The sequence below is a fragment of the Meleagris gallopavo genome, chromosome 12, assembly GCF_000146605.3.
Source record: "Meleagris gallopavo isolate NT-WF06-2002-E0010 breed Aviagen turkey brand Nicholas breeding stock chromosome 12, Turkey_5.1, whole genome shotgun sequence".
NCBI classification, from domain to species: domain Eukaryota; kingdom Metazoa; phylum Chordata; class Aves; order Galliformes; family Phasianidae; genus Meleagris; species Meleagris gallopavo.
Window position 1 is genome coordinate 13,892,693 of NC_015022.2, and position 24,389 is coordinate 13,917,081.

Genomic DNA, 24,389 nt, shown 5'->3' on the forward strand with positions numbered 1-24,389 from the left:
TAACACAAGGAGTATTTCTGGCAGCAAGGTCAATGAAGAAACTTAAAACATGTCTTTCAAATCTATCTGCTGTTTTCAGTGCCATCTCTAAAAAGCTGAACTTGTTTTAAGCATTTATCTCAGCCATTTCTGAATTTCCCAGTACATGGTGTTTCAGCTGTTCTCACTAAATGTTTTATGGCAGTCCCTGGGAGTATTTCTCAAAGACAGCACTGCCTAGCTGATTGTTAGCGTGTCCAAATTATAACAGATGTTTTCTTAAAAACAAAACAGGTAATGTGCATTGCCAAGACAGGTACGTCCCCAAACTCATCCAGATGATGTTTGACTACAGAAGGAGTTGTCCCCCTAATTCTTTGTTGGATCACAGAAGAAGCAAAGGGAAGATCTGAGGTCTCCCAGGTGGAGAAAGACTGATATCCACATTTCAGAGGAGTTATAGAAATAAGCAGTCCAAAAAAGTAATCTGAGCAGTGTAAAACAAAATCTAGTTGACAGAACCCTGCCTAAGGATGGGCACCGTGGAAAGTTCAGAAACTGCTGCTAGGTAAATGCTAGCAGGTGACATCAGAGTAAATATTGGGGAAACCTGGGATTTTGGGTCCTGGAAGGTTGTGGAACTGTGAAGCTCAAAAATAAAATATTTAAATAAAATACTGAGATACTTAAACTCAGAGAGCTGCTAGCTTTGCCACCAGTCTGCTCAATTAGCCAGAGGAAAGTGAACTTTCTATCCTACACTGTACGTACATCAACTCGATGGTCTCCTATCTCATTGTGTAGTGCTAGCATATTTGATATATGCTGTTTGGTACCACAAGACAAGATATTCTAACTCCTTTCTGTTACTCATCTCTGTTGCTAGGTTTGAGTTCTGGGAGGATTTTGAAGAAGATCATGGGAAAGGTAGAGAGAATGGCTACCAGAGCCTTCACAAAGTCCTGGAGCCGTTTCTCCTACGCAGAGTGAAGAAGGATGTGGAGAAATCTTTGCCAGCCAAGGTGGAGCAGATCCTCCGTGTGGAAATGTCTGCTTTGCAGAAGCAGTATTACAAGTGAGTCATTTATTAAGTTACTGGGAGTACCAGCAGAAGTGGGTGCATCTTTCTGTGACTTGGGAATATGCACAGTATATATAGGACAGAGTATGCTGTGTCCTTCAGAAGGCATCAGTGTGGCAGCCAACACCTGTAGCAGGAAGGGCTTCCCAGTAGGAGTGCAAGGTAGGGTTGGGTGGTATCTCCCCCTCATGTTACTGGATGTTGTGTTGAGGGACATGGTTTAGTGGGAGCTATTGGTAATAGGTGAACGGTTGGACTGGATGATCTGTTAGGTCTTTTCCAACCTTGGTGATTCTATGATTCTATGATTCTATGGTTACCCAGCTCTGAACTACTGGATATGCTTTTCTAGCATCATAGTAATTCAGCTGGCCAGCTTTGTAGGGCAGGGACTGTATCGTGGCAGAGTAAAGCTCAGCACGGAATTGTGGTGCTAGGGAAGAATGTAGACTGATGCCTGAATTAAAGTGTCCCTGAAGGTTTTGTATCTCGGGCTCCAGCAGGCCTGCTTTGCACTGTGAAATGATCTGATCTGTTTATTTTCCTGTCTGAAGGTGGATTTTGACAAGAAACTACAAAGCTCTTTCAAAGGGAACAAGAGGAAGCACATCTGGTTTCCTAAACATCGTGATGGAGTTGAAGAAGTGCTGCAACCACTGCTACCTTATCAAGCCTCCCGAGGAAAATGAGAGAGAGAATGGCATTGAGACCCTGCAGGTGGGCAGAGACATTGCTTAGCTTCATTTTTCCTTTATTTTCTACTTCCTGCCATTCTCCCTATGAGATAAGATTTGGTGAAGCTTTTGCTTCTGACTATGGGAAACTGTCATCACAACTGAGCCACTGAATTTCCTGCCTTTCCCATACACTGACAGCAAAACGTTGTGGCCATTTTGAGCAAGAGGTGAATGCAGTGTGAGAACTATCTTGGGTGATTTATTGTGTCTGCGCCTTCTGCTGTCCAAGTACAGATGATTTGATTAGAGAGGTACAGGAGAAGTATGGTACCAGAAAAAAAACAGTTCTCTAGTGTACGTAGGAGTATGGTTGGAAAGCACCAGCTGGAATGACGGTTACTTTTTCAGTCTCTGATCAGGAGCAGTGGAAAGCTAATTCTCTTGGACAAGCTGCTGACCAGGCTGCGGGACAGAGGCAACAGAGTCCTGATCTTCTCCCAGATGGTGAGGATGCTGGACATCTTGGCAGAGTACCTGACTATCAAACACTATCCTTTCCAGGTGAGAAATAGCATGTGGGCCTCACCTGAAAATTCAAGAAAATAAGGAGGGAGCCTGAGCAGTGAGAGGCACTGTCAGTGAGGTGTCCCTAAGGGTGGCTGGATTACAGATTGCTCTTACTGAAATGCACTGAATGGAACTGGAAAGTCCTTTCATTTCAGTGTGGCACACGGGGAAGGGAACATATGGAGAGGCAGAAGCCAGCTGAGAGCGTGGGATGCTTCACTGTGTCTGATGCTTCTTGGGCACGGCACATCTGTCTTTGTGTTTTGCTGTCTGTAAGTGATAATGGTATGTCCTTTGAGAGCTGTAGATGAAGGCTGCTCTTACAACAGTCTTGGTAGTGATGTATAAAGTGAGAGTCAAAATGATTGGCGTAAACCTGCACAACGGATTCAAACATTTATTGGTGGGTGTTAATCACTGAACAACCTTCTTGTGGTTTGGACCTTGCCTAACAGAAACACTCGTACTCCATGATCTATCTCTATAGCTGAGATCAGCTGATGTGCTTATGCCAAAAGCCCTCGGATGCAGATCTCCCTGCGTATACCAGCACACTGTTTTGTACAGACAGCTCAACACTGAAGCTTGCTTCCCTTGCTGGCTCTCTGAAGCTATTTAGAGATGCTGATATCTGCATTTCTTTTGCCTGAGGTGGCTAATGCATCCTGTGCAGCTTGTTTCCATCCAATTGATGCTGTCTTGCCATCTTTCTTGCTGTTTCTCTGGACTTCTGTCACTGCTTGAAGGTTGCTGCGTGGGGCACGTTTCCAGCATACAATCTCAGTAAATAAAGCCCCATCTTTGCAAAATATTTCCTCTGCTGGGCTCCTTCTCTGGCCTTCATCCTGTAATAAGCCCTGAGGAGAGGATAGAGACTGCAGAGATCCTGGCTGGGGGCCTGTAACAGGAGCTGGAGCGTCACTGCTGTGTGACTGCTGCCTGAGCATACCACCTCCTGCCCTCGCAACGCGGTGTAGCTATTTTTAATTGGTGGCTATTTTTAATGATTAAACACTACAGGCAGGGGATGGGGCTATCAGGCTCCCAGAACTTGATTGCAACAGTTCTACGGGGCTCTTTTCCTTCTTTATTTTTAATTGTTATTGCTGGTTTTTTTTCTTCCAGCGCTTAGACGGCTCAATCAAAGGGGAGATCCGAAAGCAGGCGCTGGACCACTTCAACGCCGACGGCTCTGAGGTATGGCAGATGGGTCTTCCCTGCCTCCAGAGGGGTCTGGTGGGTGGCAGGAGGGAATTGGCTCAGTTCATTCCTTTTTACAGGACACCTGGCCCTTTTTAATACAGACACAACATTTTGCAGTCATCCATATCGTTTGTTTCAAATCTCCCACATCCAGAGAATGGGGCTGCAAGGCAGATTTCCAGATAGTGCCAAAGAGGCTGGAAGAGCCAGAATCTAGCAATTCTCTCCTTATGGTCTGAGGAATGAGCCACTTGCTAAATAAATCCTCCCGTCTGAAGTTGTTTGTGGATATGAAATGGCAGAGGCAAAAGGGAGATTTTAAGAATAGAAGAAGTCTGGTGTTGGAGGTGAAAGTCTCCGGTGTAATAGGAGAGGGCATGCTGAGCCTCTTGTCAGGGCTTGCTGACTCACAGTGACTGGTGCAGGGCACTCGTATGCCATCCCCCAGCCATGGGAAATGTCTGTCCTCACTCCAGGAGCCTGCGCTCTTGTTTGGCACAGGAGATGAAGAAGGTGCTTTGTGATGGTGGGGAATGTAATAAATAAAAGTGAGAAGACAGAAGTGCGGGTGGGAGAGAAGGGAGGAGGACTGTCCATGGCAGCTGCTCTTTCTCCTCTCCTGTGGGATCTCAGATAATCCCGATTTGTCCTGGCACTCTGTACCTTTGGGCAGCGACTCAAACATTCCATGTTTGGAACTGATCTCACCCCCAACAGACTGCAGACAACAAAAGCACGTGTCTGTCTGCTGCCTTCGTGGGGATCTGATGTGCAGTGTGATCTGACCTTCAGAAGTGACTCCAAGGTGCCCTCACCTGACCTTCCTCACTTTGTGCCTTGGCTTTCAGCCTTTTCCTTCTCTTCGAATGAAGTACGAATGCACCAGAGCCTTCCTTGGTTTCCTTGTGTGACTTTGTAGTCACCATTTCTATTTTATATCCATGGTGATAGGCTGGCTAACTTAGTCGTTGTTGTTTTTTTCCCCAGGACTTTTGTTTCTTACTGTCAACACGAGCTGGAGGGCTGGGAATCAATTTGGCCTCTGCTGATACTGTTGTTATCTTTGATTCGGACTGGAACCCCCAGAATGACCTTCAGGCTCAGGCTCGGGCTCACCGCATTGGACAAAAGAAGCAGGTCAGAAGAGTTACCTCGAGTCATTTTCTCTGTGGCTTCAGTGTGTGCATTTAAGAGAGCACCTACATCACCAGAACTTGTGAAAACATGGTCTTTTTGCCCCAGGTCCTGGTTGTAGAGTTGTAGAGTAACGTTATCCCAAACTCATTTAAAGGTCAGGAAACAAAAAGTCAGCCCAACATTGCTAGATGTTTCTCTTGATGTTTAGTCCTGGTGTGGTTCCGAATGAAGAACCCTGTCAGTGGCATCACATTTCTTAGTCTCACGTACTCCAGTTTTTTCTTGCCTATAAAAATGGCTAGAATATCCATTTTTTCCTAGAGTTTCATTACAGATGTGGGAAGTTTGATGCTCATTAGTATTTAGTGCGATTTTTTTCAGTAGATTTGTACTTTGCCTTTTGTTCACTACAAGATATGTGTTAACCATCCTGCTTTTAAGTGGTCCCCCTGAGACAAAAGAATGTGCTTGTCTTTATTCTAAAAAGGCAAATCTGTGCATGAAAGTAGCCTGTCAGCAGACGAGTCTCCTCTGAAACAACTCAGGGATGCATCACTGTGTCAGCACAGCGTGTTCAGGTCCTGGAAAATAGCTCTGTTCTTCTCTTGCTCTTCAGGTGAATATTTACCGCCTGGTCACAAAGGGTACAGTTGAGGAGGAGATCATTGAGAGGGCCAAGAAGAAAATGGTGCTGGATCATTTGGTGATCCAGCGTATGGACACCACTGGACGGACTGTTCTGGACAACAACTCTGGGCGATCCAAGTAGGTGGTTGTGTCAGGAGGCAGACACATCTGATAGAGCATGTGGCATAACCGGCTTCAGCTTCTGACATCTACTGATTTGATTGGGTATGGGGCAGAAGAGAGCTCTCACTAATAAGTAGCGGGAGTTTCCACTAATTTGCCTCACACAATCATTAATTTGGACACAGAAGGTAAAGATGATCAGAAATTGAAATGCATTACCTGTTTTCTTTACCTCTTCCCACCAGAGACCATCCTGGTCTGAGGGAAGCTGGTGGTGGCAACATGGAACAGAGTTTTGTCAGCGACCTCAGACTCTCCCCATTTCCTCTCCATAGATGGGGCTTGTAGCCCTCACAGTGGCTGTCCAAGCCAGAGCAGGAAAGAGATGAACGCCGAGGAGAAATCTTGCTCCTCATTTTAAATGGGAAAAACTTCAGAATGGCTTTGTGCTGTGACAAAGCTGACTTAACAGCTCTAAACCCTTCTTCATTCTCTTTTCTGTTTGCAGTTCAAATCCTTTCAACAAAGAAGAGCTGACAGCTATTCTGAAGTTTGGAGCTGAAGATCTCTTTAAGGAGCTTGAAGGGGAAGAGTCAGAGCCTCAGGTAGTTTGAAATAGAAATAACGTCACTGTTGGTAGTCCTCTGCAGGTCTGCACTGGGGATATATTTATGTCTGCTCACTCTTTGTACTTTCTATGTGCATAAGAGCAAGTTGGTGAATAGGGTGCATGGGAGTCCCAGGAAGCTGAAGGAGGAGAGCTCTGGTGCTGGGATCAGGGGCTGTTGTTGGGGGTTAAATAACAATGTCACCAGGAGAGTCCCTGACCTCCCTAGGATTCGTGAGTTAGTTATAGCACAGCTTGAGGAAAGCTCCACTCTGTGTCTCTGCTGAGCACCTCCAGCTTCTTTCTTTTTGGGTTGTTCTCATGGAGACTCTAGAGCCAGCACAATGAAGTCATCAGGTCACTCCCTCCTTTCTCATCACAGCAGTGCTAGGCAGTTTATTATTGAGTGCTTTGACCAATTCTCTTAATGGCTCAAGTAGCAGAGCTACCCCTGAGGGAAAGAGTTTATACATCTCACTGCTGGAAAATTTTCCCTGCTGCTCAGCCTTGATGTTCTTTTTCTTCTATCGCTGTTTTTGTATGCTTTTGTACCACCTGAGATAGTTCATTCCTGCCCCTCAGTGATGACACCCTGCAGATGTTAGAACTTCATTTAGGACATATCAGCACAATCAGTATTTAGCTATTGCACCCTGTAAGTCTATTCTCAAAGCCTTCTGTTCCTTCCTTCTCTTTGACACGCTTTCCTTTCTGACTGCTAGGAGATGGACATTGATGAAATTCTGCGTTTGGCTGAAACACGAGAGAATGAAGTGTCTACCAGTGCCACCGATGAGCTGCTGTCACAGTTCAAGGTACAGACCCTTGAAGTGGGGTGCAGGATCATGGCTCCCCATTCTTCCCATAATGGTGGGGTCAGGAACAGACAGAACAAATCAGGCCCAGCGAGAGGTGCTCTGTACAAAGCAGCTTTCTGAGGGGCTGCCTGGACTTAGTAGCTGGGCAGATGTGTAGGTATTCATTTCCTTTTAAGTGGTCTTGAAGGCTGTGAATGAAATGCTGAATTTACCAAATTTGGAAACAAAAACGATAACTTGGGCTCAGCAGTACTTTTTAAACTGCACGTACTTTCTCGAGAGTTGTTAGCCCAAAGACGTGGCAAAGAACCAGGAATGTAGTGACATAAGGATCAGTTATACAGTAATTATGGAAACGTTGGCAAAACTCCTCTGGAGAAGAAGTTGAAGCTTAGCAGACAGCTCTGGGGTATTCCTGCCAGGGGAGGGAATTTCTGAAAGCATTTCTTTGCTTATAAAAGGTGGCTAACTTTGCAACCATGGAGGAGGAAGAGACAGAGCTGGACGAGAGGCCCCAGAAGGACTGGGACGATATCATTCCCGAGGAGCAGAGGAAAAAAGTGGAGGAGGAAGAAAGGCAGAAAGAACTGGAGGAGATCTACATGCTGCCTCGCATCCGGAGCTCAACGAAAAAGGTACAGCATATCTCCAAGAGCTGAGGGGCTGGAGGCCAGAGCTGGCAAAGGCAGTGCTTTACGGGGAAGCTTTCCTGTGCTTCTGCCCCTTCTCCAAAGCTGGTTAGGGGTAACCCACAGAGTCACGTTGGCCTCTTGTTGGCATCAAGCATTAGACCCATGGTTCGTCATACAGTGTAGGAGCTCACACTGGATTTGGTACAACTCATGCTGGGCTAGACAGAGAAAACCTGTAGTGAGCACAGGGCAAAATAACTAAACTAAACTACTGCAGATCCTACTGAAGCTTGTGGTTTTCAGTCTGTTTCTTTTCCTTGGGTTCTATAGCTATTCTCACCTAAATGTATCTCTTGAGAGCAAAGAGATACCATCTTCCTAAGTTTGTTTTTAGGTGATGTGATCTACTCGAATCCAACAGGAAGCAGTCTGTGAAATTGCTGAAATATGGGACTTAGGGAGATTGTGAGCTCTTCTCCGGGATAAGATGAGGAAAAGATTTGAAGTGGAAGCTAGAAAAGGATAATTTGTATCGTGTGATTGCAGTAAGGCAATTGCATCTCACTTCACAGGTGTCTTGGTTTTCAAAATTCTCCAGATACCAAGGAGCCTAGGGTACTATAGCACAAAACCATGGAAAATTAATCTGTTTTAAGGTCTTATACCTTAGTAAATCAAAGTGCAGTTGAGAAACTAAAGGCTGTAAAGGAAGGATGACCACGGGAGTCTTAGCTAGCCAGAAGTGGCAAGTGTGCACAAACTTACTGGTTTGATTACATGGTCTTCCATGTAATCAGCAATCTTCAGGAATTGGTGCTGAGTTGATTCAACATAAAATAGTGCCAGCGCACGGGAGGTATGGAAAAGATTGGCAGATTAGCAGTTAAACAGCCCTGCTATCCTTCTGCTGCATACAGGCTCAAACAAATGATAGTGAATCAGATGCAGAGACAAAGAGAAGGCTTCAGAGATCGTCGGGGTCAGAAAGTGAGACTGATGATACCGATGATGAGAAGAGACCAAAGCGCCGTGGACGTCCTCGGAGCGTTCGAAAGGATACTGTGGAAGGATTTACTGATGCTGAAATCCGGAGGTCAGTGCTGAGCAATAGGGATGGTTCAGTAAACAAGTATAGAAACCCCACACAGGTGTTGAAACTGCCTAGGTAATCTAAGAGAAGTTCAGCTGTAAGCATATCAGTGGTTTATATGAAGCTAGTTCTTTGGAACAGCTTTTGCACTGTTGTCCAATTCTGTTTGCTACTGACTGATGGCCTTAATATTCACATCTGAGTAAAATGAGCTGGAATGTCTTCATTTAGGCTGCAGTCAAACTGGTACCTTCCTAGAACCAATCCTTGAGGCAGCTGTCCAACCTGATCCGTGTGGATTCTGTGTTACAGATGAGACTTAAAGTGCCATGAGATAGTGCTGGAGGAGCCAAGGACTCTGGCCTTCCTGACATTTTTCTGGCAGTACTCCTGATGAGTTAAGCCTAAGTGAAAGGCAGGCTCTGTCTGGCAAAATGAACCCCATGAGAAGCAGTGGTCCAGTCAATCAGAGCAATAGTGTATCCTCTCCTGCACTGTGTCCCAGGAGTCAGCTGGGGGCTGAATTCCAAAGTATTATTTTCTTCTCATATTTTCCTCTCCTTCTCAAGCCTTTCCCTCGGGCCCTTTGTCCTATGGCTCTGCCCAGAGGTTTAGCCAAAAACAGAAAAAGGTTTGTGAGTTTTCGTTGCTTCTGTCTCTAATAAATGTATTTTAAAAGGGGAGATACTGAAACTTTTTGCATTGTGGCAGATGCCCTATATACAGCCCTGAAACCATCGAGGAGGAAAGAGGTGTTGCAATGTGACCTATAACAGCTGTTTTGGTTAAAGTGCTGTAGCTGAAAGAGGAAAAGATGGAAAAAAAGAAGGGAAAAAGTAGCTCATTTAAAAATAATCTGTTAGTTGAAGCCATTGAGTCTACTTCCAGCACAGAGCACTGTTCAGTTGCAGCAATAGTGTCTACTCTTGCCTTGAAGGTGCCATTAGCAATGGCAGTGATTTTCACAATAAAAAGTAAGAAGTAAACATAAATAGCGATTCTTGTCTGCAAGGCTGTGTGATGGATTGCACCACATTTGGCTGTTCTGCAAGAGGTTGTTACACTTACAGCCTGAGCTTTAAAATTACTAATGACATTGATGTAGTACCTCTTGAATCCTTGGAAATTGAAGTTAATAATTACCCATACGGTGAGAGCTAAAGCTTTCTTCTATTTTTTCTTTTACACTACAGTCGTCTCTCCTCTTTTCTGTCATCTGTCAAACATCTGACATTCATAACAACGTTCTGTTCTTCTCCAGCTGAGGTCACAGAACTCTTTGTAGGGGTTACTGGATTAAGCTCCCCAGTCCTGAGTGATGCTTAGCTAATCAGTGTGGAATGTGAGCTTGATAATACGACAGGCTGTAATTAATATATCCAAACATATTTGTGATATTGGACACATGTTTTATGGCAGTTGCTTTAGTTCCTTTTTTTTTTTTGTTCTTTTCTTAGGTTTATCAAGGCTTACAAGAAGTTTGGACTGCCTCTTGAGCGGTGAGTCTCAACCTGGCCATTCTCCAAAGGGTTATTGTGGGGGAAATGTTGTGTTTCTGAGCACTGCCTTACACATAAGTGTTTGTCAGCCTCACCTGACAGCACAGAGACCAACAAGTTTGCTGTCATGTGCTCCAGTAACCCAAATGCTGCCATATGGTCTTTCATGTCTCGGTTGGTGGGCACTGATGAATGCTGCCCAAAGAGCAGCTGGAGCACTAGTGCTGTTGGCACAATCTGGCCCTCAGGGCATTTCCATCCTGCCTTGAAAGAAGCAGGAGCAGCTGTCTGAGCAGCAAATGTAACTAAAACACTTGTCAAATTTCTCCATACATGTTACAAAGGCTGCTGCAAAAGTAACTCTCCTATTTTATGATGTTGGCCACTGATGTCAGAGGCAGGTCTTGGTGGTAGGGCAGTAGAGGTCGAATTTCCTATGAATTGGGAGATTATGATGAGGGAACTGCGTACAGAGCTGAGTACTGGCTTCGTTGCAGTGGAAATGATGGTGGCAGTGTTGGAATATCACAGAGTTTGTGCAAAGTGGGTACTGTGAATGCTCACGCAGAAAGGACACTGTATGCAAGTTTGCCAGGAGCTACTGAATCAATATGAGGCTGAAGGTGACAGTTTACTGGATCACATTGTTACTGGGGACAAGATGTGGTGTCACCATTATGGGCTGGAGCTAAAGCAGAAGTCCATGATGTGCTGACATGCAAATTCTCCATTGAATAAAAATTTCAAGACAAGGCCTCAGTGGATAAAGGGATGTGCAGTGTCTTTTGGGATAGGAAAGGGGTGATCCTTCTGGATTTCCTGAAACCCAGACAAACCGTCAACTCTGACGACTACTTTGCAGTGCTGACAAAGCTGAAGGCTCAAAATTCCTGAGTCAGGCCAGAGAAGACAGGGATAACACCAAGCCCTGTGCCAGTTTGGTGATATTGGAGCACGTTGCCAATCTTGGCTAGACCTCCTACCACACCCACTGTATAGTCTGGATTTGACACCTTCTGACTTCCATCAGTACAGGCTGATGAAAGATGGGTTGCATGGCAAAGTTCTCCTAGCAATTAGAGCTGTGAAACTGTGGGTCCCCTCCACTGGTGCAGATTTTTACAAGCATGACATGCAAGCTCTTTTTCTTTGCTGGCAAAAACGCATAGCTAATGGTAGTGACAGTGCTGAAGAACAGTGTTTTGTAGCTGAGAATTTGCAATATCAAATGGTGTTACTGTGCTCTTTATATCTGTTGTTGTTTCCACGGAAATAAATAGGAGGCATTACTTTCAGAGCAATCTAAATTCAAGATTGAATGTGAAGCATCTTTCTCTTATCTCTTGAAGGGATGTGGGGAAAGACATTGCCCTCAATTCTGGGTCTGCACAGCCCCAGTGCTGTGCCCCAGCACGAATAAAAGGAGACGTGTGCATGTGGTGGGTCTGCTAAGCTGGCACCTTTACTGAGGTCTTGGAGCCAGAGCAGGAATCCCTGCGTGTGTTGTCTGAAAAATGACTGTTTTTTCAGCTGGTTTTGCTCTTTGGTTGTGAAATGCAAGGTTTGTATGTGATGTTGTGAAATTCAGCCAGGCAAGAGAGACAGCAGATGGCAGCTTTTGACCACCAAACGGAGCTAAGGCAGCACTGAGGAGGAGGCATAAAGCACACTGGACAGTCATTGTGCTGGTTGTGCCACAGATAGACAGTTCTCACCTTTGCTTTAACACTAAAGAAGATGAAGGCCTGGGTCTGTTACACTACATCTACACTGTGTTGCAGTTGTCAGAACTGAAAAAAGGACTAAAACCTGTACCAGCCCCACTCATGAAGGTTTCACACCTTCATACACACACAGCATTCATTGACAATCAAAAGCTGTCACACACTTCCTCAGGGAGCGACTGGGATTAGAAATGCTACATAAAATATAAAACTTGCAATTTGTTTTTCCCCTTCCCCAGGCTGGAGTGCATTGCCCGGGATGCTGAGCTGGTGGATAAGTCTGTGGCTGATCTGAAGCGTTTAGGGGAACTCATCCACAACAGCTGTGTGTCAGCAATGCAGGAATATGAGGAGCAGCTGAAAGAAAACCCAGGTGAAAGTAAGTGAGAGCATTGCTGCAGTTAGAATGTTTTTGGTGATAAGCTGATGAGAAGCCATTTCCTTGCTGCTGGATGGGGTGGCTGTGCCACACTGCAGCTTCTTAAATCTTCCCATCTCCAGCAGGCAGCTGTTGCCAACAGAGATGCACAGGGGTTTGGAGATGCAGGGCTGAATTTCCCACAAGGTCTCTGGTTGCTTCTGATGTATAAAACTTGTGAAGCAACGCTCCAGCATACTTAGATGTATTTTTAAGGTGAGGGATGCTTTAGTTGCAGATCTAAGTGAATTGATAATGATAACTTATTCTGGGAACCTACGTTTGCAGATTTTGTTTAAAGAAATTGTGAGTAAGGTGTTGATCTCTGTGTCTGTCTAGGCATTGCTTTTTCCATACAAAAACATCCGTTCCTAGTTACTGTGTTTTGTTACTAAGCAGGGAAAGGACCTGGGAAAAGAAGAGGTCCTACCATCAAGATCTCCGGTGTCCAAGTGAATGTGAAATCCATCATCCAGCACGAAGAGGAGTTTGAAATGCTGCATAAATCCATCCCTGCAGACCCAGAGGAAAGGAAGAAGTGAGTTTGAAGGGCGAAATGGGCAACACAAAAAGAGGCTCGGGGAATTTGGGTTTTGTAGTGGAAAGAAACTAGCCTAGATACGTGGATTTGCTTTAGCCCTGCAGCATTAAAAGTAGCTCATGTTTGCAATGCCTTCAGGTACCGCCTGACGTGCCGTGTCAAAGCTGCCCATTTTGATGTAGACTGGGGAGTGGAGGAAGATTCTCGCTTGTTAGTGGGAATTTACGAGCATGGTTATGGAAACTGGGAACTAATTAAAACAGATCCAGAGTTGAAGTTATCTGATAAGGTAGGTGGTTTTGCATGTTGCTCATATCGGGTCCATTACAGTCTTCATAGAGAACGCATTTGATTTAGTCCAGAAACAGATGTTTGTTTGTAGCCAGTCCAAAAATAATAATAAATAATAACAAGGAAAACAGCAACCTCTGTGGAATGCTGCATGCTTGATGGAAAGCAGAGTTGTCTGATTTGATTGGCAGTAAATCTTCTTTGAACAGTCCCATATGCGCCACACTGAAATGATGCAGGAAGAAAATAGTAATGCTGACACGTGTGGTTCCATGCACAGTATAGAGGGTGCTTTGCATAATTGTGACTTGATATTTCCTCGAGTGTCTCACGAGGAGCTGAGTTTGAATTTCTGTTTGGAAGTTATTTTTCACAGATTTTACAGTGCTTATGTCAGGAGTGGTCTATGTTAGCTTCGAGGGTACAGTTCCATGAGTGGCTACAACAGCAAAGCCAGCTGGAAAGCCTCTATCTAGTTCCTCTGTTCTTCAGTCATTCCCATAAGAGCTCTTTATAAGGGTCACATTGAAACGATCCCGCTTACAAATAAGCAGCCATCCCTGTGTCAGCACGGTGGAAGGAGTGTGCACTGCAGCACTGCACTGAGGAGCACTGGGACACTGCTAAGCTTGGCTGCCAATATGCCTCATTGCCATGACATCCCCTCTAGTGCTTTTAGCAAAGATCAGACTGTGATTGAGATCCTTCCTACGTGAAGTTTCAGAAAAGGAATTTTACCATTTCCTAAGACACACCATCCAATTTCCAACAAAATAAGAAAGTAACCTTAGCTGGTAAGCTGAAATACGTCCTCCACAAAGCAGTACCTTGCAGCCTCGTTTTCCAATAAAAGTTCTGTGTTTGTACATTGCTGTACCAATGTCTGAGGCCACCAGAGAGGAAAGGCTGCTCTGACAAGGTTGTCACAAGCAAATCTGATGAATCAAAGTGAGCGGACTCAGTACTGCAATGCAAGTACTTGCAATTTGCAGGGCTTTTTTTTTTTTTCCTTTGCACATCCAAGATTGTAGAGAATCTAGAGAGCTGCCTTGGGATCCTTTTACCTGCAAAATGCCCAGGGAAAGATTCTTGCTTGGTGCTTTGCTTATGAATAGACAGGGGGAGTCTGTGTGAAGTTCGTCAGGTTGGTGGAAATGCTTGAGCCTTGTCATTCCCCCTAGAAGGTGCTGCATCTCCAGCCATTTGCTGCACCTGAAAGGAGTTCTGCCAGTGTGTAGTTCTTTTGCCAAGGTTTGATATGTACATGTAAATTTATATATTTTTTCTTCTTTATCAAAGATCCTACCTGTTGAGACAGATAAGAAACCTCAGGGAAAACAGCTCCAGACCCGTGTTGATTATCTACTGAAACTGCTGAAGAAGGATTTGGAGAAGAAAGAAAATATGAAAGATGGGGAAGAGGTGAGATACATCTGCTTGGTTCAGGGCTTTTCAGAACGAGGGGTTGGTTGCTAGTAGGAGTCAAGCTTGTGTGCCTAGGTTGCTGAGTTCGTCCTACATGAAAGAATATTGACTTGTCTGTTGTCTGATTGCTTCGTGATGCTAAAGTGATAATAGGTGGAGGACAAGTAATTAGTTATTGCACTTACCAAGGGACTGCAATATGACACTTAATTCCATGCTAGATTTTCAACTTTTGTCACTTAGGAAAAAAAAACAAAACAACTCTGCAAGTTGAGTGTGCACACCACTGAGGGAGAGCAGGATGCCTCATGCCCTGTTTAGTAAGCTATTTCTGAGAAGTGATGGAATAAACAAGTCTGTGTGCTGAAACCTCCCTCAATTCTCAGCAAGGGGCACTTCAGGCTATTCAAACAGAATGTAAATTGTCCTAGAAAAAAAAAAATAATATATATATATATTTTAATATATTTTGCTTTTCTTTTTCCCACGTGGAAGTTGCATCATGATATGCTCTGGTAAATATCCACAAAATACCTGGTGTCAGTGGGAATCAGGTAGTGTTCATCCTTGCTACCTCGTTGTCACTGGTCCATGTACAGCAGTCTATAGATGTTTGAGATATTCCCTTGACCTCTTAAATTTCACAAGCAATTCCTCTTTCTGGCTGACATTTGTTTGTCTAATTTTGTATGTGGTCTGCCAAGCTTTCCTGTGGTTCCTCGGCATCCTGGCACCCTGCAGGACCTGCAGCTGTTCAGGAGATGGGCTGTGCCTCTAGGAAGCAGCTGTAGGTATTTGCTTGCTCTAACTTGTTCTGTCTTCTCTCCAGGGCAAGCTAAAGAAGAGGAAACCACGAATAAAGAAAGAGAACAAGGCTCCCAAAGTCAAAGATGAGCATGGGAACGAACTCTCCCCTCCTCGGCACTCAGACAACCAGTCAGAAGAAGGTGAAGTCAAGGTGAGTCAGCTTGGATAGCAGTTTTTCCAGGTTTCCTTGGGCTGTACTGTTACTATGGAAACTCACGTTGAGAAGCACCCCTGGCAAATGTCCGTGGAGTCGAGAGCAGCTATAAAGTGCATTCCCACAAGAGACTAGCAGGCTTACAAAAAAAATGCGTACAGGTGTTGAGGTGGAAGAAGGACCTTTTCCACCTGCTTTTTTAGGTCAGTACTTGAGGTGTTTTGGGGAGGATGCTAGAAGGGCCACACACCCACGTGCTGACCTGGAGGAAGGGTGGTCTCGGGACAAAATCTGTTGCCCTTATAAAGAAGGGAAAGAAGAATTGTTTCCTCCTTCTTTTCAATATATCAGTCAGTGGTGAAGCTGGAGTTTACCGAGGTCATACTGTTGCTTAGAAAACCTTCTGTCATTGAGTGGTTTGGCTTGTAGTCTAAGGCTTTTTGTTCTTGTTCTGATCAGTATCTGCCTTATGGACTTGAGTGTTCTCCAGCACAACTGGCATAGGAAAGTGGTGCTTATCTGAAGTCTGCCAGGGGCTCATATAATTTTTATGCCCTCTTGTTCAAGATTGTTTGGGTGGATTGCAGCACTGATCTTGCTGTTGGGCTAAAGAGGTGTGAGGGCAAATCTGGATGGATCTCAACAAATGCTTGCTTTTCAAAGATGCATGTTTTATGGAAGAATGTGTATGTGAAGTGAAGGACTCCAGCTTTGACTGTGCCGTGAATGCTTTTCTAGGATGATGGCTTGGACAAGAGCCCAGTGAAAAAGAAACAGAAGAAGAAAGAGAACAAAGAGAACAAGGAAAAACAGACAAGCACTAAGAAAGAAAAGGAAAGTGATAAAGAGAAAAAGAAGACAAAAGAAAAGAAAGAGAAGGTATGCAATACTTAAGAGACAAGGAAGTCTAAGCAGAGGGGTAGGCTGTGAGTCATTAATAAAACACTGGGGTGAGACCTTATCCATTCTGCAGTCCTGCTGACCTTCCTAGTGTGTAGAATTGCACTAAGGAGTGGAAAAGGCAAAATATCCCAAGCCTTGTGGAAAAGGAGCAAAAAGGAAGAAAAGATTCTGTTGGACTGTCTGTAAAGTACAGCTGTCCCTGTGACAGCAGCGTGGCTCAATAGCTGGTGTGAAGGAAGAAAGGGTGCAGAGCATGGAGTACTCAGTTCAAAGTTATGTTCAGCTGTGATTTATCACAGGATTGGCAGCTACTTGTCTGCATTCCTCTCTAATTGAAATTCACCCCAAATAACCTAGTGGACCATTCTGCCAGGACTGAATTAACCTTGTGGCAGTTCAGGACTCATCAGAATGAACGTTTCAACACCAATGGTATGTCATAGGCTAAAATGTCCCTTGAGTTTTGGGTACGACTGCCTTCAGGCTGAATTCAGATTGGAAGAGAAGTAAAAGGTTCTGGAATGATTACCTGATGTTCCTGTCCAGTGGGCAGGTGTGTACTATGTGCTTACTGTGTTTTGACACTGAGGTCACGCGTACAAACCACAGAGCTTCATTGTGTATGTAGGGGAAAGTTTGCTTTCCAGTGATTTTTTTTTGTGTGTGTGTGTGGTTTTGACTACAGATAAACCATATAAGTCAAAAATTACACTTAATTTAAATCTGAGTCTGCTTTCCAGAACAGCTAGTTTGAGGACTAGTGATGCTGTATGAAGTTGCAAGTCCTCATAGGCTTGAGACTACTCTAGGCTCTTTGCAAGGGGCATATATTCTTTAGCTTAACCTCTCTTCTTCAACGCTGTTTTTTTTTCTCCATGAGCATAACCATAATATTCAGGTCCAAAACATTGGCTCTTAGTTCCCCCTGCTCCCTCAGGGATGACATAAAGCTAAACAGAGGCATTACAGCAAAACAGTTTGAAGTCTTGAGAGGAAAGTTGTAAGAGCTGTGCCCAGGGTTTAACGACTGCCAGTAACAATAGTGTGCAGGCTGTTATTTGGATCACTTGGGGTCCTGCAGACTGGTTCATCATGTGATGTAATTTGTCCCTGTAAAGCCTAAAGGTGGTGAAGCCAAATCTGGAAGTAAAGGGAAGAGATCGCAAGGTCCCGTCCACATTACAGCGGGGAGTGAACCAGTCCCTATTGGAGAAGATGAGGATGATGATCTGGACCAAGAAACATTCAGCATAGTGAGTATTTCCTCAGGAGATGGGATGATAATGGCACAGCCTTCCAGTAAGCCAGTGTTTGCTTGTACTTCATCCAAAGGTGTGTTTTAGGTGTCAGCACTGATCTGTAAATCCACTTCAGCAAGGAGAGACCCTCCTCATAGAGCCCCACACCAATTTCTTCTAGTTGGTCTGACAGCATGACAGAACAACCCTGCCCAAGAGTTGCCCAGCAAGGGTTGTCCTCTGTGTCTACCAGCAGCTGCTGTACATGGCACCTCAACAGGAAGAAATTTCAAAGCTCAGAAGAGCTCTCTTTTTCAGCTGATCATATCACAGAATCATAGAATGGCCTGAGTTGAAAAGGATCTCAAAGATCATCCAGTTTCAACCCCCCTGCTATGTGTAGGGTCACCAGCCACCAGACCAGGCTGCCCAGAGCCACATCCAGCCTGGCCTTGAATGCCTCCAGGGATATGGGGCATCCACAACCTCCTTGGGCAAGCTGTTCTAATGTGCCACCACCCTCTGAATAACAAGCTTCCTCCTAATAGCTAACCAAAATCTTCCCTCTCTTACTTTATAACCATTCCCCCTTATCCTATCGCTATCAACCCATGTAAACAGTTATTCCCCGTCATTTTTATGTGCTCCCTTCAAGTACTGGAAGAATAACCTTCCACTGCTCACTTGGCAGCCTGGGTCACAGATGATGCAGCAGCCTGATGTGGCAGTCTTGTCTGCTGTAGGGGCCAGCGAGCCATTTGCTCTAGGTGGCAAAATACAGGGGGACTTGAAGAGTGACCTTGTATGGCTGTAGTTGGTGTGGAGTTGTTGGAGCTGTGTAAGCACATCCCTAGCCGTATAAATGCTCTGGCAGCAAACATGCCTGCAAGGCTTGTAAAAATAGCCTAGTTGTTGTGACAGATGCTTCTTTGTCTGACTTACACAGCGAAATGCTGAAGTATCAGTTTTTAAAAACAGTTCCGTTCTTTGAAATCTCTGTATTTTCAAATCTGTGTATTCCCTGTAGGCCCTATGTTATCTTTATCGCTTTTTTTTTCCCTTTTATTTTCCCTCTGTGGTGCATGAAAGGTCCAGTCGGGCACTGGAAACCTGTCTGATGTACTGTCTGTGCAAAGTGCTGATGCCTCCAGTAGGAAAAGGTGATGCTTCCATCTCGTGTCTCCCGGTCTTAATAAAAGCAATAGATTAAAGCAAACACAGGCTGGGATGGACAGGGAGGCTATTGAGAGCACTAATTCAGCTAGGGCTGCTTGTTCAGCGTGTCAGTGCTCAGTTCCACTTCCCTGCCTGTCCTGGGATCAGCCCGTGTGCGTTTACTGTTTGCAAAGCAAACTGTTCACCTCTAAAAGGCTGAGGGGACAGCAGAGATGGAGAGACCCATCATTTCCTGATTATTTTCTGCAGCATGTCTAACGAATTGCTGCTTTCAGAGATGATTTCTGCGTGCCTTACGGTTAGATAAAGCTCGGTTAGATAAAACTAATACCTCATGCTAATTGAACTTCTTTCAGCTCTGATTAACAAGGGAACAGTGCAGAGCCCTTTGCCAAGTGAATCACTTTCTATTGTTTCTTTCTCAAGTGCAAGGAAAGGATGAGACCAGTGAAAAAAGCACTGAAACAACTTGATAAGCCTGATAAGGGACTGACGGTTCAAGAACAGCTGGAGCACACACGCAACTGCCTCCTAAAAATTGGGGACCGCATCTCTGAGTGCCTTAAAGCCTACACCGACCAGGATCTTATCAAGCTATGGAGAAGGTGAGGGATCATTTTGTTTTCTGTTGCTAATCTGTGATATTTCAAAATGGCACTTGTAGGCTGCTGGGTTTTGTGTGGATGAGTGTGCTATTTGCCTCTTACTGAACGTAAGAGAAACCTCATGTTCTGTAGCCCATTCAGTCCTTGACCAGCTTCTGGTGAGGGTTTTGTCTCCAAGTTGTGCTGGTTTCATTTAAATTGATTTCAGAGCTAGTTTAGAGAAACCAGTGCAAAACAACTATTCTACTTCTAAGGCTTTGTTCCAACTCTCCTGAAACATCCTGTCCTGAGCTGGAATGTGACTGTTTTCCTTAGAGGGCAGAACTGATTTGGTGTTGGTTTGAAAGCAGATGGAAGTTGAACAGCTCACGTAGCGATTAACAGAAAAAGTTCATGTCCTTCTAGGAACCTGTGGATATTTGTGTCAAAGTTCACAGAATTTGATGCCAGAAAACTGCACAAACTCTACAAGATGGCTCATAAGAAAAGGTCGCAGGAAGAGGAGGTGAGATGAGAAGTGCCTTTCTTCTAGGTGCTTTCTTTACCACTTGTTGCACTTGCCAACACTTGGGCACTTCCTTGCTTCACAAGGAGGTGGGTGGCCCACAAAACGGGGGATCTCCAGCCCAGGGCCTGACAGACTGGGCCATTGCTCACATAATCTGGGTTGTGATTGAAGAGCAGCTGAGCTATAACTCTCTCTTACCCCTTGCAGGAGCAGAAAAAGAAGGAGGACATGGCCAGCATGCCCAGCATGAAGAAGCCGTTCCGCCCAGAGCCTTCGGGCTCCAGCCGTGATCCTGCCATGTCCCAGTCTCACGTGCCTCACAATCCTCATTCCCAGAAGCTCCACATGCCCCCTTCCCACGCCCAGCAGCAAATGCACGGGCACCCACGTGAAAGCTACGGCCATCCCCCCAAGAGACACTTCAGCAACACAGGTGAGTGCTGGGAAACCAGAAGCAACCATTCCTCCTAACCTAGTGGCTGTTTGCTCTGGGGCACAAATTGTGGCTGCTCAGGTTTGAAGGTGATGGGATGGAATGTACACGATTGCTGTTCTTACTGCTGGACTAGAAAACATGATAACAGTGCGGGGAGAGAGTATAAAAACAGGAGAGAATGAGATTAGAATAATGGTGAGGATATACAAGGAATAAAATGGGATCCGTACAATTTAGGGAAGAAAAAGTGAAAGGAGCAACAGTAAAAGGTTATCAGTTCTTTGAGGATTGAGCAAAGAAGTACTGGGCTTAAAATTAAAGCACAGAACACACTTCTCACTGCTTTCCTCATTGCAGACCGAGGAGAGTGGCAACGAGATCGAAAGTTCAGCTACAGTGGCAACAGCAACCAGATGTGGGGCGGGGAGCGGCACCACCAATACGAGCAGCACTGGTACAAGGACCACCACTATGGGGACCGGCGATCTCGTGGAGACCCGCACCGGAGCTCTGGGAACTACAGACCAAATAACCTCTCCCGCAAGAGGCCGTACGAACAGTACAGCAGTGACCGAGACCACAGAGGCCACCGGGATTATTACGACAGGTAATTCTAGTTCCTCTCGGGAAGGCTGGCAGGGGTTTGCAGCAATGCACCCAGCCACCGTGGACAAGCTTCCTTAGAATCATTAAGGTTGGAAAAGACCTCTAAGACCATCCGGTCCAACCGTCACCCCATCCCACCGTCCCACTAAGTCATGTCCCTCAGTGCCTCTTCCCCTGGGGAGCTGACCTCCACGCACCCATTTTCTCTCTGCAGGCACCACCACGACTCCAAGCGCCGACGATCGGATGAGTTCAGGCCTCAGAATTACCACCAGCAGGATTTCCGACGGATGTCTGATCACAGGCCGCCCATGGGATACCATGGCCAAGGACCTTCGGACCACTACCGGTCCTTCCACACAGACAAACCGGGAGACTACAAACAGCCCCTTCCTCCACCTCACCCTTCCGTATCGGACCCTCGCTCGCCCCCCTCTCAGAAATCTCCTCATGATTCCAAGTCGCCTCTCGATCACAGGTCACCTCTGGATAGGTCGCTAGAACAGAAAAACAATCCAGACTATAACTGGAACATTAGGAAAACGTAAAGTGACTGAGAAGGGGGGGGAACACATCTTGAAAGACTTGGATGCAACAACCAGAAACTCTGAACATGCTGCTATCATCTTGCTGGGTCAAGGAGGATTTTGGAGGAGCAGGTGGAGGAAGACTCAGTTCTAATTTGGGTTCCCATTTTGTTTCCCCCCTTTCTCTCATTGAACATTGGAACCAGACTTGCCTCATTCTTTTTCTTTGGTTTGTTTTCCCCGATCCAACGGACACATGGAGAATTTTCCTCAGCCACAGTGTTTCCTCAAAACCGAGAAGGCGGATCAGTGCTGCTTAGGATTGTGCCAGAAGGCTGTGTGCCTGCTTGGTCTTGATGTTACATGACAGATGCTGCTCTGGGACTGGGGATAAACTGGTTGGGCTGGGCTTTGTGTGTAACCAGCATAGGTCAATGGATGGTATATTCCAGGAGGGATAGGAGATTCCCTCAGCATCCAAGCTGTTGTTGTCACAAGGGCTTGGTTGAAAGAGGAGCTCTGTGTCCCAACAGTGACTCCAAAGGAGTTGGATCCATGCTGGTGACAATCCATCACTTTTCTGGACTCATGATCATTTCTCGTGTCTTTATCCATTTCAAGAAACTGGCTCTGCTCTGTCTGCCATCGTGTCCACTGCCGCAGAAGAGCAGAGGGGGATCCAGGGCTGGAATCAGCAAACCTTGACTCTGGGAGACTCTGAGCTATGTGAAAAAAGGCAGACTTCTGTAGCAAAGGCTTATTTCACTTCCAACAAGTAGGAAAGAAACTAGGGCGAGAGCAGTATTTCCTCATGGACAGGGCACAAGAATTCAGAACAAGACCCCTCTTCTCTCCTAACATGGGCAGCTTGGATATCCAGGAATTAACACAGGTGCTGGCTGGGAGCTGTGAGTTACCAGGACAAGAGATGGCTCTTGGCATCTGGGGACCCTGAAACTCCTAATTCTGGGCAAGTCATTTCTCTCTGTGCTTCACAAAATGGTGATCACAAACCTTTACTACAACCAAAAGATAAGGAGGGGGTGGTAGCACAGAGTTGAATGGCAGTGCTGTGAGCTGATCTCTGTCTGGGAATGGTCACACCTGTCACCTTCCTGCCACCATTCACCAGTCCAAGTTGGAGATGTGCCTGCGGGCTTAGCACTTAAGTGAGGAGGAAAAAGAAAAAAAAGAAGGAATTCAGGACTTGGTACTTAAAAATTCCTGGTGCAAATGTTTTAGAGGCCCAGCGTGGCAGAGGGAGAAGAGCGGTTTGCAGCCCAGCTCAGTGGGATTCAGAGCAAACATTCCTCCAAGTGTTGGAGTCATTGGAAATGATACAGAACAGTGTCCAGGCAGCGGTGTGGGGAGCAGTTCTGCACAGGTTGCTGATCAGAAGCCAGTGTGGTCTTTGTCAGTAGAACTGCATCCCTGCAAAGAACAAAGCTCTCTCAACAGCCGGGCTGCCCGGAGCGTGGTGTCTGCGGATGCTTCGTCTCCCAGAGTTCAGTATTAAAGATCAGGCCGTTCCAGGCTGCTCTTCTTGGTGGGGACAGAAATTGAGGCTCTGTTAAGATGCCAGTATATGACCTTAATAAGCTGTGATGTCCTTTCCCTGATAGGCTGAGGGGTGTTGAGGGCTGGCCTTCCTGCTCCAGGCGCTTTGGAAAGCGCACACAAATCAACACTAACCCCCATGTCTCCACACCGTGCTGGAGGCGTTGAGGCAACGCGTTGCTGCTGCCTTTCTCACTAAGCTGTGATTGCACTTGCTGTGGTATTCAACAAAGAGGTCCTTTCTTTTCAGAGGTATTAGCTTTTAAAGTAAAATTGGAAGAAACCTCACAGGGGCAAGGAGAAATTGCTCTTTTCACGTTCACACAGTGGTGCTATCGTGATGGAAAGTTTGTGCCATACAGTCGTAACAAGAGGCAATACTGGCCAGACCAGTGTTACAGTTGGTGCAGAATAACTTCAAACTTCCAACAAGAGGCACTTCTGTGCCCATGCACGAAGGGTTCTGGTCGTCCCAGGTTCCAAGCATGAGGTGGTTTGGGGTTTCTTTCTTGAAACCAGTGCAACAGCAAAAGCTTTGCCCGTAGCCGGCGAAGAGTGGTCCTCACTGTCACATTGCTTTGCCACTGAACAGTCACCTGGTTTTGCTCACTCACAATGGATGGCTCTTCACTGGACTGCACGTTCATGCGGCTGGAAATCTGCAGGGAAAGTCTTCCCCAGGTGTGCGTGCACACATTTTATCCCCTCAAAATAGGGACCAGACGTAGTCACTTGGTGTGAGTGGCATTGGAGGGGACAGATCCACAGCCACAAACGTCACCGCGGTGTCCGTGTCAGCATCTGCTACAGCTCTTCCTTCTCAGCCAGCTGTGGGGTTTCCCCTCTCCTCTTTGCAGGAAAAAGTAGCAATGTGTTGGGTTTGTTTGTTCATTTGTGTGTTTGTTGGTTCACTCGTTTGTTCGTTCATTCGTTTTGTTCGTTCGTTCGTCTTTTTAAGAACGTTTTTCAGCCTGAGCCCTGGGAAATGTTGTGAGTTCAGCCCGTGGAGTCGTGCAGAGCAGACAGGCGGTGCGGTGCCCAACCGAGGTGGCTCTCTGAGGTCCCTCACGTGAACAGTTTAAGTGACCCCCACACAAATATTTTTCTGCTTTCACTCATTTCCTCCCCACCTCCACCTCCCTCCAGGGAGAGAAGGACTCTTACTGTAAAAGTCTTTTAAACCTGTTGACTAAAAAAACAGTAATTAATATTAATTTATATTTGTGAAGAAAAAAAAAAATGCCACTGTCCTAGTGATTTCTGATGTAAATATGTTGTTTATATAGTATGTATTAAATTTTCCTACATTGTAAAACTGCTGTACTTTTGATTCTTGTATATTAAAAAGTGTTCCTGAGGTTTTCAGAACTGTGCCAGACTGGATGCAATGCGGTGGGTGCTGAAAACTGGGGGTGTCACAGGATTGTGGGACC

The 24,389-nt window shown here is 45.6% G+C and overlaps 1 protein-coding gene across 5 annotated transcripts in view; it reads left to right on the forward strand.

The window, feature by feature from the left end:
* Positions 1-22,734, forward strand: part of CHD2 (chromodomain helicase DNA binding protein 2) — an 81,225-nt gene extending 58,491 nt beyond the window's left edge. For 4 of the 5 annotated variants that reach the window (XM_031555336.1, XM_031555335.1, XM_031555339.1 and 1 more), the window contains 23 exons: positions 866-1,054; positions 1,615-1,777; positions 2,146-2,298; positions 3,430-3,501; positions 4,495-4,644; positions 5,261-5,409; positions 5,903-5,999; positions 6,724-6,816; positions 7,281-7,454; positions 8,369-8,544; positions 9,999-10,040; positions 12,004-12,143; positions 12,579-12,720; positions 12,862-13,012; positions 14,314-14,436; positions 15,269-15,397; positions 16,139-16,279; positions 17,422-17,556; positions 19,144-19,322; positions 19,728-19,827; positions 20,038-20,263; positions 20,624-20,873; positions 21,087-22,734. In XM_031555336.1, coding sequence (XP_031411196.1) covers positions 866-1,054; positions 1,615-1,777; positions 2,146-2,298; positions 3,430-3,501; positions 4,495-4,644; positions 5,261-5,409; positions 5,903-5,999; positions 6,724-6,816; positions 7,281-7,454; positions 8,369-8,544; positions 9,999-10,040; positions 12,004-12,143; positions 12,579-12,720; positions 12,862-13,012; positions 14,314-14,436; positions 15,269-15,397; positions 16,139-16,279; positions 17,422-17,556; positions 19,144-19,322; positions 19,728-19,827; positions 20,038-20,263; positions 20,624-20,873; positions 21,087-21,420 — 3,508 coding nt within the window. In that variant the 3' untranslated portion in view covers positions 21,421-22,734. The remainder of the gene's footprint in view (positions 1-865; positions 1,055-1,614; positions 1,778-2,145; positions 2,299-3,429; positions 3,502-4,494; positions 4,645-5,260; positions 5,410-5,902; positions 6,000-6,723; positions 6,817-7,280; positions 7,455-8,368; positions 8,545-9,998; positions 10,041-12,003; positions 12,144-12,578; positions 12,721-12,861; positions 13,013-14,313; positions 14,437-15,268; positions 15,398-16,138; positions 16,280-17,421; positions 17,557-19,143; positions 19,323-19,727; positions 19,828-20,037; positions 20,264-20,623; positions 20,874-21,086) is intronic. The other variant, XM_031555337.1, reaches the window with a different exon arrangement.
* The last annotated feature ends 1,655 nt before the right edge of the window (positions 22,735-24,389 follow it).